Source organism: Pyxicephalus adspersus, chromosome 1 (assembly GCF_032062135.1).
Source record: "Pyxicephalus adspersus chromosome 1, UCB_Pads_2.0, whole genome shotgun sequence".
NCBI classification, from domain to species: domain Eukaryota; kingdom Metazoa; phylum Chordata; class Amphibia; order Anura; family Pyxicephalidae; genus Pyxicephalus; species Pyxicephalus adspersus.
This window is the reverse complement of record NC_092858.1, coordinates 64,595,668-64,612,099: the sequence shown is the minus strand read 5'-3', so window position 1 is coordinate 64,612,099 and position 16,432 is coordinate 64,595,668. Positions and strand designations below refer to the sequence as shown.

Here is a 16,432-nt window from a genome sequence, read left to right as displayed (position 1 = left end):
ATATACACACGCACCAACAACACCGGGAATTCCCCCGGTGACTCATTGCGTGCAGAAGACGCCAGAGGAAGAAGACAGGGATCTGTGTGACTCGGGGTTACCACTTTCAGCAACTTTTTTTTACCGCTAGGGAGGTTAAATTACAGTGAGGTTTTTCACGGTAACTGACACCATGCTGCCTAATATGTTGAGAAAAACATTTGTCCTATATTCATTTATTAAAATAATGTATTTTTTCCGACTTATGTACAAATTCAACTTAAGAACAAACCTACATTCTCTATATCTATATGTAACACGAGGACTACCTGTACTACAAAAAAAAAAAAAATGTCAGCAAAAGTCCTATAAAAACTTTGACAATTGGTACTTACACGGCTGCCCTTCTCTGGCAAACACTGACATCCTCCGCTGCAGTCTCTTCCTCCACATGGTCCAGTGTAAGACTTTCCACCCTAAGATAAAAAGACAAAAAATTATGGAAGAGCCAATAAAGTATGAATTTGTTGCACATGTGTTCCTCACATAATTCTATAACATTTCTATACTGTTTAAATATATTCTATTCAAAAACCTTCATGAGAATTATTATATTTGCTTTTAATTTTAATACCTGTATTTTTATTTACAGAAATGACATACTTAAAGAAATGTATTTAAAGTCTTTGTAAAAATGAACTTGTTCTATTTTGGTTTGTTAAGTATTTCATAAAAATGTTTTGTTTAAAGCTAAGTGCAAAAATGTATCATCCTAGCCTCGGCAATCAAGTTCCAGGGATCAGGAACAGGAGAAGAAAAAAAATGGTGGTGCCCACGATGAAATGGGGACAGGCAAGTGTATTTAAAATTGTGATCAGGCAGGTAAGGTTATTTCATTGAACAAGGGACATCACCTGTCACTTCTGCAATAAAGGACCTGCTTGGTTGCAGTATTTATTTAAAAAGTTTACTTCCACTTTAAAGGAAACACCTCTATAGCTAAAGAGGCTAAGAAGCCAAGGACTCTAAAAAACAATGCGGATTACTGGTAAAAAGCAAAGTTAGGTTTATTGATTGTGATAGTGCACCTAGCAAATAACCCAGGTGGTGTGAAAATCCTCAGAATGCAGATTGTAATGGATCACCCTATTCTAACCAAAAATTAAAAAAAAAACAACAGTCAAAAGGTGCTTTATAGTTAAAAAATATCCTATTACTATTACAAGTAGCACAGCATATAAAGCAGACAACATGTTGCCCTCTTCCTTCCCCAATTCCTATAGCATAGATAGATAATAACTATGTGAGCTGACAGATACTTCCACATATGCATTACATGAGCCACTTCTCTTTAATGCATCTGAGATTCTAATCATTGCTTCATGTTCATGTTATCACACATACGCCGTGTGTACTGTGCAAAGTGTCCCAGTCTCTTCGCCTGTCTCTTCTGTGATAAATAACCTGGCTGCTTGTATTTTTTTTTAAATTTTGTTTAAAGTTTAGTTCCATTTTTAAAACCTGACAAATATGGATGAAAATAAACTTTTCCAGCAAGGATGGAATAATCCCGTGGATAATCCACAAAGCATACTAGGCAGAAGCCTAGGACCTGGAGATGTCTAGGTGCACAGGTCAGCTGACAAGCTCTTAAAGAAAACCAGGGACCATAGGTAAAAACTATGCAGCACCTTGTCATTTCACATGGGAGAATGCAATTGCATTTGGCCTTAAAAATTCCTTGCCAAACTCAAAAAAATTGCAAAAGCATAAAAAAAATGGAACTCCCCGGTGACTTATCGGGTGCAGAAGCCAGCCGGAGGAAAAAGGAAGAAGACGGAGATTGTGGCGATAGACGGCGTGGGACGCCGGCGGATTAGGTAAGCGCTGTATTTACTATTACTTCCATAGGTTTACATACCCCGAGTGTGACTCGGGGTTACCACTTTTAGCAACTTTTTTCTACCCCAAGTCACACTCGGGGTTACCGCTGGGGAGGTTAAATAGAAATCTAGATTTCACCTTAATAATTAGGGAATTTATGGGAGTGTTTGTCAAATGTTAGGCCACAGTTAGAGGAACTGTATGTTTCTCATCAGTGCCAGTTATTTCATTGATGCTCATTGATCACAGTACAGAATAGTTCTCAGACTCATTTTAAAGTGTATTTAGGATAATACATAATAATGCTCTTTTCATTTCTTTGATAATTATTAGTAACTATTTTTTTCAAATGACGTTTTGTGTCACAGAGATCTGAAGGTCTGTCGTGACATGTCATTACTAGAATAGGTTTGGGAACAACTGACCTAGGGCAACATGGAGTCCAAATACAACCCGCTGACAACGTGTCTATTCAGCTAACAATAACATATTCAAATGAGTTCAACTGTAACCTCAGAAGCAATTGTAATGTGGATACAATGTTTATAAAAGTTTCAACATGATATAACACATGCACCCACAGGGCCACATTTTATTTATTCTGAAGCTTCAAAGTATTTTCAGATAAGTTTCTATAGAATAGCTGTTCAAGACTAGATGGACATTTACTTTCCATTCTTTACAGTTCATTTATTTTAAAAACTCCATACAGATACAAAGCCCTATTTTTCTGAAATGCTATGAGTATCTAAACCCAAAAACAAAAATGTAATACACTGAAAATTATCAGTTCTTAGATGCAGTTGCTACACTAGTTTCCTCTTTTTTTAAGGATTTATTTCTTTTATTTTAACCTGATTATCTTGTATATAACTGGTAGGGTAAATTACATTTTGTTGTGTTTAGAAATCTTTAATCAGTAAAGTGATGTATTGGGTTGGCAATTCGTCATCTTCGTCTAAATGTGCAATCCAATTAAATCATCTCATTTTATTTTGTAGAAGAGTACATAACTACAGATTGTTACATTAGGCTACAAAGTATATAAATTCAACTCACTATAGCATAACCCATGATGATATTTATTGAGTGTTATTTTCTACTCTATTCCAATTGAAAATAATGTTTTCAGAATACTAAATGTTTTATTGTATGATGCAGGTGAATTTACCACTGAAGTCAATATCAACAGAATATATGGATTGAATATATATATTATATATATGAATTATATGGATTATTACAGTATTTCTACTTGCTGAATGGTGGTAAAGGTATCTATCACAAATTTAAGCATGAAAAAGACCCTGATGAAAAAATCATTTTTAGAAGTGCATATTAAAACCATCAGTAGAAATAGGGATATCGGCATCCGATGTTTTGTGTATATCCAATGCTACTAAAGGTTGAGTTTAGTGGCTCCTGACAATCTCATATACTGTCATTAAAGTTACTCATCATATTAAAGGGGAAACTTGATAGGTGGTGGTAGGTTGGGTCAAGGTTGAAAAGGTATACCTTTTTCTGCCTATACAGTATCTACTGCCTATTTTGACATGTAGTACAAAACCTCTGCTTTGCATGATTTACCATATACTGTAGTTGAATCTCTGAGGTTCATCACAGGTTTTCTTGATGTGTACTATTGCCATTGGATTAAACAATAACCCCAATTTTGGATAACTCATCAACTTAGCGAACTGACCATTTAGTAAGAATGTAGGTTTTATTTTGACTTATAATATACAGTACATACACTAAACATGTCCAAACTAATAAAAATCAAATTGCACAGAAAAAAGAACTTGTCTAAACTAGCATCATATATGTAAGAATGATCCATTGTTTTTTGCTACAATGTGTGAATTCAAGGTAAAAAAATATCTGGAAGGCACGTTTAATGCAGTTCACCTTGTACTGTCTTCAGAACAGGACATATTGTTCAAGTATTAGGAAAATACAATGTCTTTTACCTATAATGGTGTGCTCCAAACAGAATATGCCAACAGTAAAATTTATATTTTACATTTTCCTTTCTTCTCCTTCCTTCGCCTTGACTTGTTGGGCCTGATTTATGAAAGTTCTCCAAGGCTGCAGAGGATACTTTCATCAGTGAAGCTGGGTGATCCAGCAAACCTGGAATGGATCTGGTCCAGGATTCAAAACATTTGCTAGCAAATAGCAAATGACTTTAAGACATACATTCCAAGTACAAAAAAGGGTCCAGTTATAAAGCAGTGAATCTGACATTCACTGAAACATTTAATGGTGAAGAATTTTCAAGATTCACAGGAATGTTTCAGTGAATTTTAGAATACATGTTTTATCAATAGACCCTATGTTGTCAGAAGACAGCATCACCTTATGCAGAAACAAGCCAATACATACTAATTCATACTAGTGGTGAGCAAAACTGGATTGAATTTTTTTTTTTTTGTGGTTGGCAGGGGAACTGTGGGAACATGTCCCACAAAGTCCTAATATTTCCTTTGTTCTTTTTGTTCTCTTAATAATAAACCCTATTTTTTATCCCAATCACAGATACCCAGTATTGACAACCAATACTAAATAAGATACAATATATAAATCTTCATGTATATAGGGATATATATTTATAAAACTGCACATAGTTTCAATAAAATATAAACTGAACAAGTATTCAAGATGTAAGATGTAAAAAAAAATGTAAGATGTAAGATGAATTACTTAGGGAAACAGACATTTTTATGTAAAGATTCATCAAAATATAAACACAGAATTATTTCACTAAACTGGTTTTCTATACATATTGGCTGCTACACATGCTAAAATGGCTGCTAAACAACAGGTACACTTAAAGTGTATGTCTATTTTTATTATTATTATTGTTATTAGTATACCATATTCATTTAGTGCTAACATATTACGCAGAGCTGTAAATTAAATATGTATAGGATAAATGTCTTTGTAGCTTTTCCTGGACATACACTTGTGGAGTACTTTTGAGATTTTTTATGAAAGTTTCTAAGGACAAGCCTTGTGCAGAAACCAAGAATGTTGTTATTATTGTGCAAGCCACTTGTATTAGGCCATATAAACAGATAAATATTTAACTTCCTTTTAGTTTAATCCAAACCATGTCAGCTGACACATCTTTCACATCCATTTCATTAAGCTCTCCTCTTTATTTATTTTGAGAAAGCCTTCCTATTAGACAGCAGGCAATAAACAAGCTTGGCAAACACCTGTAAAAGGAAAGTAAAAAGCAAACACTGGTGGACAACAGCTGCCTTATATCAGTAATATTTTAGATAGAAAATGAAACAAACACACATTACCAATTAAAAATATTTATCACTTTTGTGGTGGTTTAGGGGGAACAAATTAAGCAACACTTAAAATTCTTTAGTAAAATTAACAGTAAATGTAATATAAGCTAAAATATAATAATGACTGTCATTTATGCCTTACATGGGGGATTACACGTAAATCCCAGCAATATAACTAAACAGAATTGTTATAGTTCTTGAAGAATGAAATGCTTTTATGTAAATTAGTTTGTATTGTACTTGCAGACAATGCAGAGTTGCCAGCAACCATTAGGATCAATCTGTAAAAAAGGCAAGGCTACTGTAAGGGCCTGTGAAAAGTTCATTTGTGCAAACGTTTTTAAGTGTTATCCAGCTATTTTGCCTTTAGAGCAAATATTTTTTTTTCCTGTGACTTGAACATTACATTGACATTTTGCCATTGGCATTTGACTAGTAATACACAGAAACATTTCTCCCCTCTGTGCCACTTTACTTAAAGACACACTATGTGCCATTTTACTTTAAAATACCTTCTGCTCTGAAAGCCTCTTGAAATGTTTACATCTTTATCCATGAACATTGTTGAAACTTCTTTTACATAAACCAGTTTATGTAGGTTATACCATTTGGGTATGGTAGTTATTTGAATGTTTATACATAGCACACTTACATTTAGCTCCTGAGGTTCTTTTACCAATTTCATATAGGCATTTCCAAGTAGGCAGGCTTTATATATACAATCTCAGCAAGTATTTTCCATTTAGTTTTCTGTTCCCATATTTATGGAAACAAAAGACTTGCCTAGATTTATAACACATTGAAAACCTCAGAGGGAGCTGGATCCAATATACTGTACCAAGGACTAAATAATAAAGATTACACTGATAAAAAGCTGAGATTGAGTCCAAGGACCTCATGCTGAGTTTTCACCTCGTATATAATAAAGGATACAATGAGTTGTTTTGATGGCCATTAGGGGATGAGTGTGTGTATATTTATGTGCAGACTTCACATGGCAGTTTTCCCTGGGTATATGCTTGAATAAAGAGGGAGAAGCTAATGCAATGCTAGTGTCAGATTATAAAATAAACATTTCTATACAGATTGGGAAATCTATTAACTGATCAAGACTAGTTGTATGTGCATTTTTTATCTTGGGTTCAGCTGGAGACTTTCAAAATATAAAGCACATTTTCTTGCTGTGTAATCACCTAAAAAAACTCAGCACCCCCTATACTTTTAACACAGCTTTATTTATTCTATCTTCAGCATATTTAAAGAAGGGGTTGTCTACTAGAGCCTGAAGGCGTGAGCAACATATATTTTAGGTCCCAATTGCATTGTCTTACAAATGACCACCTAACCAATATAATGCAAACTAAATGATAACAACATACTGTTCTATCATTTTAAGCTTACAAAAGAAAGCAATGTGACACAATAAGGAAACAACAGAAAGTTTGCTGCTAGTTAAAATATCCCCCCCAATATAACAAGAATTAGGGGTCCTTTCCACTATGCCTGCCTAGGATCTTCTACTACCTTTTTAATATGTTCATTTGTATGCTGCATTTTGCATAATGACTATTTATAAAGTGTTTTGTTATGGTCTTAAGAATGGTTAACTGATATTCACATATCAGTCAATTTATGTGATATTTCATATACTGTACGTCATTTACAAAATGAGCATATAATTAAACAAATCACTTTGAGCAAATATGTAGGCAACTGAAAATGCTTCTGCATGGTTTTTATTTTAACCTAGAATAAATTAATATGTGTTTGTTTATATGAGGGAATACCAGGTAATTGTAATGTGTTTTATTTTACACAGTCATGGGAATGCAGGCTGGAAGAAAACATATGTTAACTCTTATACAGTTTCCTATTTCTTGTATTATGTAATGTTAGTTCCCTTTAAGGGGTTTAAAAAGGTATGGTAACAATTTCATGATGTGGTTTTCATCATATCCTCAAATACCTGAAAATATATCAACAAAAATAATTTTAAAAGATGCATATCAGCACACAGAGTCCAGATGTTCAAGACGATATTCAAGTGATAATTTTATATATATATATATATATATATATATATATATGAAATAGATCAGTTATCCCTGCACACATGGTCATGTTTAAATTGCCTTGTGGCATTACCTTGGTACCTTGGAAAAATGTGCTTTTTAATTCTATATAAACAAGAAAGGTGTAATGGACGGGGAGACTGGACCACTATGGGATGCTTTGAAATGGTGTGAGCCCTGAGAAGGGCCAAGCGCAGAGTCTAAGCAGTCACCAGGTTTTATCCAGAGTCTCTGATGGTGAGGATATTGCACCGCTGGTTGCTGTCAGGCTGCGGTCCTTGGGCACACCAAGGTGGGCAAAACATGGTACCAAATCACAAAGCAGAAGGATAGTCGAGGAAAGCCAGGGTCTAGGCAGGCAGCAAGCAAGAGAGGTCAGGTCACATTCCAGGGTTCAATTGCCAGAGATCCAGGAGACAGACACTAGTGACACAGAGGCCACTGCGGGCACAGGGAACACAGAAGACACTGGAAGCAACAGGAGGTACAGGTGACAGAGAGATATCAACAGACAGACAGGAACACTGGAACAGCACAGGGAAGTTGGCTGGGAACCAACAGACTGGACAACAAGGGGTTATTGCCAGAGCTGGACAGAGGAAACACTAAATTAAACACCAGGTGAACAGGAACTAGCTCACAGATCCAGGGGCTCGGCACAATGGAGACACGTTGCATGAACACGAGTGCAGTGTGTGAGCTAGCTAAATAGCCAGGGCTGGTCAAGATGCTATTTTCTGATTGGCCAGTGGATTGGACGGGATTGATAAAGCTTGGAAACAGAGGCATGCCCAGCGTCAGAACTGCCTGCATGCACAGGAGAGAGGCGTCTGTGCTTAAGTGAGGAAGAGGTAAGGGTGACAAAAGGAAGGATACAGCTAGGTACTTACTACCCATTAGTACATATAACTACCAGACGTCTATAGAATTATCCTGAATTTCAATAAGTAATTTGGCAAGCATGTAAAATGTAGACATTTGGAGGAGGTACAGGATGCCTACAATCATCTACAGGTTCATCCCAGAAGCCTCTCACATGTTAGAGAAGTAAACAAAATGCAGAATTCTTCTATACATGTTATACCCCTTTCTCTAACCAGTTTTTTAATTAGGATACATTAATTATGTGAGTTCATTTACAATGAAAGAGCAGTTGTTGCCTTTTTCAGTATTCCTTTTAGAAGTGCGCTGTAAACAGAACGTATATTGTAACGTTTCTTCTACACTTTCCGGAACTGGTGGAGGCTCGTTGTTCCAGCCAGGCTCCTCAACTGTCCAACCCCTGCCCTGAAGTCATATGTGCTCCAGACGTTTCATGTACATATTATACATCAAATTTGCAATGTGCACTGTGTTGGCATCTAGGGGTAAAACAAAAGTTATTTTGGTAAAGCCCATGGCCAAACTTAAGTAGGAGATATTCTTGATAATTTTTCTTTTCTCTTGTAAGTAAAAAAATTATATAGTACCTAAGACGAAGTAGTGAAGTAGGCTTTCTGTATTAATTGATGCCAATTTCTGAACCATCTGCTGGTGAAATATTGTATGGTTGCCTACCATGTTAACACAGAACATTTCTTTACATTAGGTACTATATTTTACTCTTTGAACTCCGAAACTTTATTATTCTATTTTTATGACTGATCATTTGTATATTGATGATTTTCCCGTACCAATGTAAAGTAACCACTCACAGAAAAGGTTAAAGTATATGTAAACCTTACCTAAACCATGGTAAATTTACATTGGTTTATGTGTGTATTTTGGGTAAATGTTGGGTGAATCTTGAAAACATTTATAAAAAGACTCCTTTACTATTTCAAATTCCTCTTGCAGTCTGTGTGCAGCAGGGCTGGAGTGTAAGAAGATGAATCTGTACAAGAAGCCAAATAGTTTTTTTGTTGATAAGAAGCATGCTGATGGGAAGAAGAAAAAAAGTGACAGTGAGAAAAAGGTGCTATTTCTCCTTTTACTGTCCAGTGACAGGAGACAGCAGGACAATTTGGCCTCATAGGAAGTGGGTTGAATGCTGTTGGCCATTAGAATGAGCAGAAAAATTTGAACTATAAGAGAAATTTCTAGCTTGCAGGTGAAAATAGCTCAAAAATGATTTTGGAACTTTTTTCGTCAAATTGGCTTTAAATTGTTTAAAATTCTACTTTAATATCCTGTGTATGTATGCATAAACAGCCAATAGATAAGAAGTGCATTGACATAAAATAGGTGGAATTCAAAATTTAAACAGTTCAGAGTGGCAAATTTTAATGATAAGAACTTTAAAATCTCACGGTCCAAGTATTACCTTAAGGACTATTGCTCCCCATCATAAACTGACCTAAACTTAAATTTAACTATTCTTGTTTATACTGCGGTTGTGAAGTCGAAAGGTTAGAATTGTAAGCAATTCTTGCATTCCTGTATTGAAAAAATGTACCAACTTCCAACTCCTAATACATTTATAATACAATGGGCTTGACTTATTAAAGCTCTTTGACACTAGAGAAGATAGACTATTATGGGGGAACCTAGGTGATCCAGCAAACCTGAAATGGATCTGCTCTGGGAATAAAAACATTTGCCAACCAACAGCAAAGGATTTTTAAGCAATCCATACGTGGTCTGTTGGATTACCCAGGTTCTCCCATTATAGTCTATCTTCTCCAGTCTTGGAGAGCTTTAAACTTAGGCCCAATACATTAAGTTTCCTTTATTAACCTCCCTAGCAGTAACTCCGGGTGTGACTCGGGGTAGAAAAAACTTGGTGAAAGCGGTAACAATTTATTATTTTTACATGATTTTGTGTTTCACACTTTATTATACTCATACTATTATACTGTAAAATAAATTTTCATGAAAAACAATGTACCGCTTTTAGACATATAAATCCAGACAGAAATGTACCGCTAGTGAGGTTATCAGATAATAGTCCTAATAAAGTGCTCTTTCACTGCAGGTTAAAGCCCAAGCCCATAAAGTAGTTATTTCACTAGTGTGAATTGCATTTGAGTTATTATGCAATATAAAACACAATTTTATACATAAAAAATGTATAAAAAATGTTTAATTCGAGTTGAGTAATATGTTTAAAGAAGCAATATAAACGTGTAACCATTGTCAGTCAACTTCACATGAGTTTTAAACATACTTATCTCATGATTGTGTAATTCATTGGATTTATTATTAAATGTGTACTCAGTGTTTATATGATTTAATCCTGACCATACACTATATTCCATAATTTACATATACATTCCTTGCAGTTCTCTGATATATTCACTGAGAATACTGTGCACATTGAATGCAGAAGTATCATCTATCTCCTGCAAAACCAGTTCAGATAGTGTGTGAAGAATGTGTAAAAAGGATGAATCCCCCTCATCCCCCTAGGGAGTCAGATCACCAGCAGGGTGGGCCATGCTTTCTACATATGCCCATACCATGGCATAGTACTTCTCATTCCCTTGCTTTAACGGGGATATACAGAGGGTTGAGAGGAGACTGTTCCACCCAATGTCAGATAATGTAACTGGGTAAGAGGCTTGCTGGGTCGTTGCCTTAGATAATTGGTAGCAATAGATAAAAAAACAGAGAGAATATGCTGTGCAAAATGTGAATATTGCAAAAATATTTGTAATACTGCTAAAAAACGGTGTGAAACACCAATCACTCATTTGGCAATGATTAAAAGTCTTGTGTGTTTTCTGCTTTAAAGTTAATTTAAAAAATACATAACTAGTAAAAATATAGTAGATGGAAATATTGTTAAGTGAGGAGTTGGAGTTTAAAGTTTTATGTACCGACTCCACAACCATAGTTTAAACAACATGGAGGCAGAACAGAAGCTTTTTCCAGTCTGCAGCCCTATCATTGTAAAAGAAAGTATATGAGATATTGAGATAAGTATAAGATAAATATTCTTTTTCCCACAAGCCACAACCACTATTACTGCATTCACAGAGTAATACCCCCATACTTAAATATTGCTATAAATTTCTATAAAGCAGTGTGCGAACAATGAAGAGATGGCAGAGGGAAAAAGTACATTCATGTTCTTTGTGGTAAAGATAGTTCATAAGCAAATTGATCTTTATTGCTTTTCTCCACTAATCAAGAAAATTGAGAATGTTTGATTTGTCATGTTTTCACCCAACACTATTGTGGACTTCATTTTTAAAAACCACAAACTCTGAGATCAAAGCACACCATAATGTAGATATATGTCAACAGCACATCTGTAGAAAAAACATGCAGTGTTATTGTGATCTATGACTCCACTGAGATCTGGGGAACAGAATCTGTGTGTGATCAAAATCAAAGGCAGAACTTAAGTGGAATTTGAAAAAATGTGGTGAACAGTCCCCCAAATACACTTTCATTCACCCATGCAAACCATGAAAAGATTTGACATTCAATTCAATTTCAAAACTTTTTAATTTTTATTCATTTTTTTCAGTTAGCAAGTTTATTGTTAGATGTGCATAATTGTGTGTAGACTGTATATTTTAATAATATTCATTTAATACATAGTTTACTAGTGGGATGGGATTTTCCTGCAATATGTTGGATGTCAGTGTATAACTAAGCCAGATGCTATCACATCTAGGAAAGAAGAAAAGATGAGTCTCTCCTCTTAATCATTTAGCAGTCCATATATTCTGATCTATATTGATATAAGGTTATAGTTTAATAGTAATGTATTACCAAAGATGGTGATTAAAGTGATACTGTATATGTTAAGGGTTCAGACAGGGTAAAGTGTGAAAGGGAGTGTTTGTGTTGGAGGCTTTACTCTTTTGTTTGCCATTACTGAAAATGTTGGTACTGCTTCCAGTACACAGAAAGTACAATGTTTTGACTGCACTGGTCTGTCTATTATCTCAAAGCATTTAAAATATTTATATAAAATATGATATCCATGAATATAGGGGAGATGCAGGCAGAGTGGCAGCACGGGTAGATTTGAAGTATTGCGATCATTCCTCTGATTGCATTCATATGTATACAATTTTGTGTAGGTGGTGTACGTATAAATAAGTGAGTTGACACAATCAGCACAAGTACATTGTATTTTCAAATTTCTCTCTGAATTTGCTTTACAACATCCCTATATTGTAAAGCTGGAATGAATGGGGGATCTGTTATGAGGCTTGGGAACTCTTATGCCTTGCAAACATATTGATTTTATCTAATCCCATTAAAATCAAAAGCACATGCCTTTGTCACAAACTAAATTAGAATGGCCTGGAATAATTTTATTTCTATAATAATATCAGTAAAATAGTGTACAGAATCACATGTTCATATGAAAAGCATTTTATATGATGCATGTTTACATGTACATTGCTTTATTAACACTATAAAAGATGTGCGTTGATGTGCATTATACTGAAACACATGACAATGAATTTCCACTTGCTGGCCCCATCCAATGCAATGAGGCAACAAACAAATACAGAAATGTGTGCAGCAGCCTAATATAGTAATGCACTGTATACTCATCGCATGCAGTGAGGACGTCAGATGTTCATCTATATATATCCATACTACACTGCACATAGTGTAAATGAAGCCATAGTGACGAATAATAAAAAATATAAAGACTACACAGTGCAATGTAAAAGCAGAACCTTTTTTTATGAAACATGACTTTTAAAAACATTTATATATTAACTTTTATATCAATTATTTTCTGTACACTGCATTTCAATGGATGAATGGTTTTCAAGATGGCCTGTTTACTATCACTGAGACATGGTGGCAGGGAACATGACAACTAAAATTAAGATATGATATCTCATTTCTCACAACAGAATCTGTAAAACTCATAAAGGAACTCTTCCTGCCTGCAGAATCAGCCAAGATTCTGTTCCACTAATACAAAACAGAAGTTAGCTTACTGACCTGAAAGGTTAAAGATTACTCCCATCTACCAAAGTTATTTGTTTGGTAACAAAAAATGAAGCATTCATCCCATAACTTCCCAATCGCAACTATGAATGAATACATATGTGCTCTCTAACATTCTTAAGAAACAAATAAATCACTAGATGCAGAGTTAAGCCCGTTACTTATTTGCTTTGTGTTCTTTAAAGTTGTATCTCTAGCTAAAACATATAATATGGACAAAAGTAGGAGAGTATGAAAACCTCTGTTAGATTTGTTTTACTAGCTATCTATGTCTTGTTAGTGGTATTTCCCAATTCCTGTTCCATGGATGCAAGAGGTAGTGAGAGGAAATCTTTCCAAAGTCCCGTAAATTCTTCTTTTTAGACAGTTGTCATTGGAAAGGGTGTCCTCACTGAAAGATTTCCCTATTACTTCTTATTGCATAGTAGGTCAAGTTGAAAAAAGACATAAGTCTATCATGTTCAACCACTTGGGAAATGAACATATCCAAGATAAAAACCCTATAGACATAGTTGATTCAGGGGAAGGCAAAAAAAAACCCCTGGTACAATTTGCTCCAACAGGCGAAAAAATACTTCCTAATTCCATGAGGCAATCGGATGTTCCCTGGATCAATGTTGTTTATCTGTACTTTAAATCTTTAATACACAGTTATATTCTCTGCTTCTAGAAAGGCATCTAGCTTGCTCTTAAAGCAATAAATAGAAATTTCTGAAACTACTTCCTGAGGGAGCCTATTCCACATTTTCACAGACCTTAAACTTTTTTTCCTCCAAACACAAGAGTGCCCTCTTGTCGTTTGTAACAATTTCAAAGTGAATAGTTAGAAAGAAAGTTCTTTATATGTACCCTTTATATAATAATACAGGTGACAACTGGAACTTTTGTGATTTCTTTAACTTTTACTTTAGGTATAAGTAAAAGGTTCATTAGAATCATCTGGGCAGGGTCCTCTCGTCCTTGTTTGCAACCCCTATTTATTGCCAATGTTGGTGTTAGCTTGGCTTTACAATAAAAATATATTAGTTTAAATGTATATCCTGATACACACTAAACAGCAGTCTTTTTTGGAAACCTGTTTAATTTCATTCACACATACTTCTGTAAGTGCCATATTAAAATGGGAGATTTGTTTTGCATGTTTCTCTTATCTCTCTTTCTCTCTCGACTCTATGAAAATGCCCATCCTGTTCAGCTCTTCCCCTTACATCCTTGTCCTAAAGGTTATCTGCTGAGGTTGTTGATATACCATAGAAAGCCAAATAGCTATCCAAAACTGTCAAAGTTAGAGCTACATAAAGATGGGTTCATGGTGCATATAGTGACCTTACATTCTAAGCTTGCTCCCAGCTGATACTTCTATCATGGATGGACACCTTTAGTTTACATGGAGTATTCTCTGCAGATCTCAACATTTTGAAGCCTACTCCAGCCTAATGTATTTAGTTTTTTGTAAGGTGGGAAACAGTTAAAACATTAGTGACTACTTTGTGAATACATTGGGGAGATTTCCCCCCTCATCTTGTTCCTGCGACTGTGAGACAGAAAAAAAAAACAATCAGAAGCTCTAACCTTTCCTAACACTATTAAAATTAGTTCTGTCTGTTTAACCTTTGGGGAGATTTCTAGTAACTTCCTGTCCTAGTGAGAAGCGGAAATCTTCTCAATAGGGACACAAATGGCAATAACAACCAGACTGTGCCTCCAACATTTTCTGTTCTATTCACAGTGAAAAATCAGGTTGGTAAGTAAATGGGGATGCTTGTCTTGACCCCAGAGACCGGGGCATGAAGTGCACAAAAATTCCCTCACATCTCAAAAATGCTTGTTACTTTATATGCATAAGTGTAAAGGAGCCTTAAGTCAAATACCAGTGCACAGTAAGCATGTTTAATGCTTCTAGCTCTTTGCTATTTCTAGCCCACATAAATAATCATTTATCAGATTTCTGACCTCCACTATTTCTGATCCCTCCCCAAGGCTTGACAGTTGTAGTGTGGATACCAGAATGCTTTAGAGCTGCCATAATCCACACATGTGCCCCATTTCAAATATGGTGACTCCTGCCACTGACCCCTGATGTTTTATTGCTGTCATAAACAGGAGTCATGCTGGGAAAGTAGAAGAACCTGATGCTAAAAAGACTAGTAATCTACTTTATAAATGTGAGGTCATCTCTCAGGCATTTCAATCATTTACATTCCATAATTGTGAGAAATACATCATATTATTTAATTTTAACATTTTGCACATAGTATGAGGAAAGCCATTTTCTAAGTAAAAATATTTAATGTTAACTGCATGTTGTTTTGTCTGGTAGTTTATTGGTATTATATATATGTTTCTAGCTACCGACCTACCTCCCTTCTCCCATACTTTTTGAGCGAATTGTCTCAAAAAGACTCACTGACTATCTGAACACCAACTTTCACCTTGATTCACTCCAGTCTGGCTTTAGAGCTGCCCTCTCCACCGAAACAGTCCTCACTAAAGTGTCCAATGACCTCAGCAGATCTATGTCACAAGGCAAGTTTTCCCACCACCTCTTTCTAGATCTTTACACTGCTGTTGCAATGACACTGTTGATCACCCCCTTTTAATCCAATCATTCACTCCACTGGTATCAGTGACACTGCTCTCTCTTGGTTTGCTTTCTACCTGTCTAACCCCTCCTTTCAAGTTTTTTTTTATTGGTAGTTACTCCTCTCCTATTCTCCTCCCTGTTGGTGTTCCCCAAAGGTCAGTATTTGGACCAGTCAGGCCTTACACCTCCTCACTCATTGTCTTCTTTGGTTTACAGTACCATTTGTATGCTGATGACACTCAAATCTATCTGTCCACCCCTGACCTGTCTCTCTCAGTCCTGGATAAGGTCTCATGCTGCCTGTCGGCCATATCATCATGGATGTCTGACTGATTACTGAAACTCAACCTGGATAAAACAGAACTCATCATCTTCCCCTCCTCCAAATCCCCCCTTGACATATTCCTAACTGTTATTAACACTGTTATTTGTCCCTCCCCTCAGGCATGTTGACTTGGGGTCACTTACAATTCTGCCCTCTCATTTACCCCCCATATTAAGAACATTTCCAGGCCCTGTCACTTTTACCTGAGCAATATCTTAAAAAACTACCCCTACCTGTCACCAGAGACTACCAAACTCCTTGTACACGCTCTTATCAACTCTCATCTGGACTACTGTAACCTCCTCCTCTCTGGTATTCCACTAACCTGACTCTCCTCTTCTGCTGCCTCTCTTTGTAGTTCCCTTCATTGGTT

At 35.7% G+C, this 16,432-nt stretch overlaps 1 protein-coding gene across 1 annotated transcript in view; it reads right to left on the bottom strand.

Moving 5' to 3' along the window:
* Positions 1 to 16,432, bottom strand: part of COL4A2 (collagen type IV alpha 2 chain) — a 106,372-nt gene that overhangs the window by 81,947 nt on the left and 7,993 nt on the right. Inside the window, exon 4 of the mRNA XM_072411961.1 lies at positions 375 to 455. Coding sequence (XP_072268062.1) covers positions 375 to 455 — 81 coding nt within the window. The remainder of the gene's footprint in view (positions 1 to 374; positions 456 to 16,432) is intronic.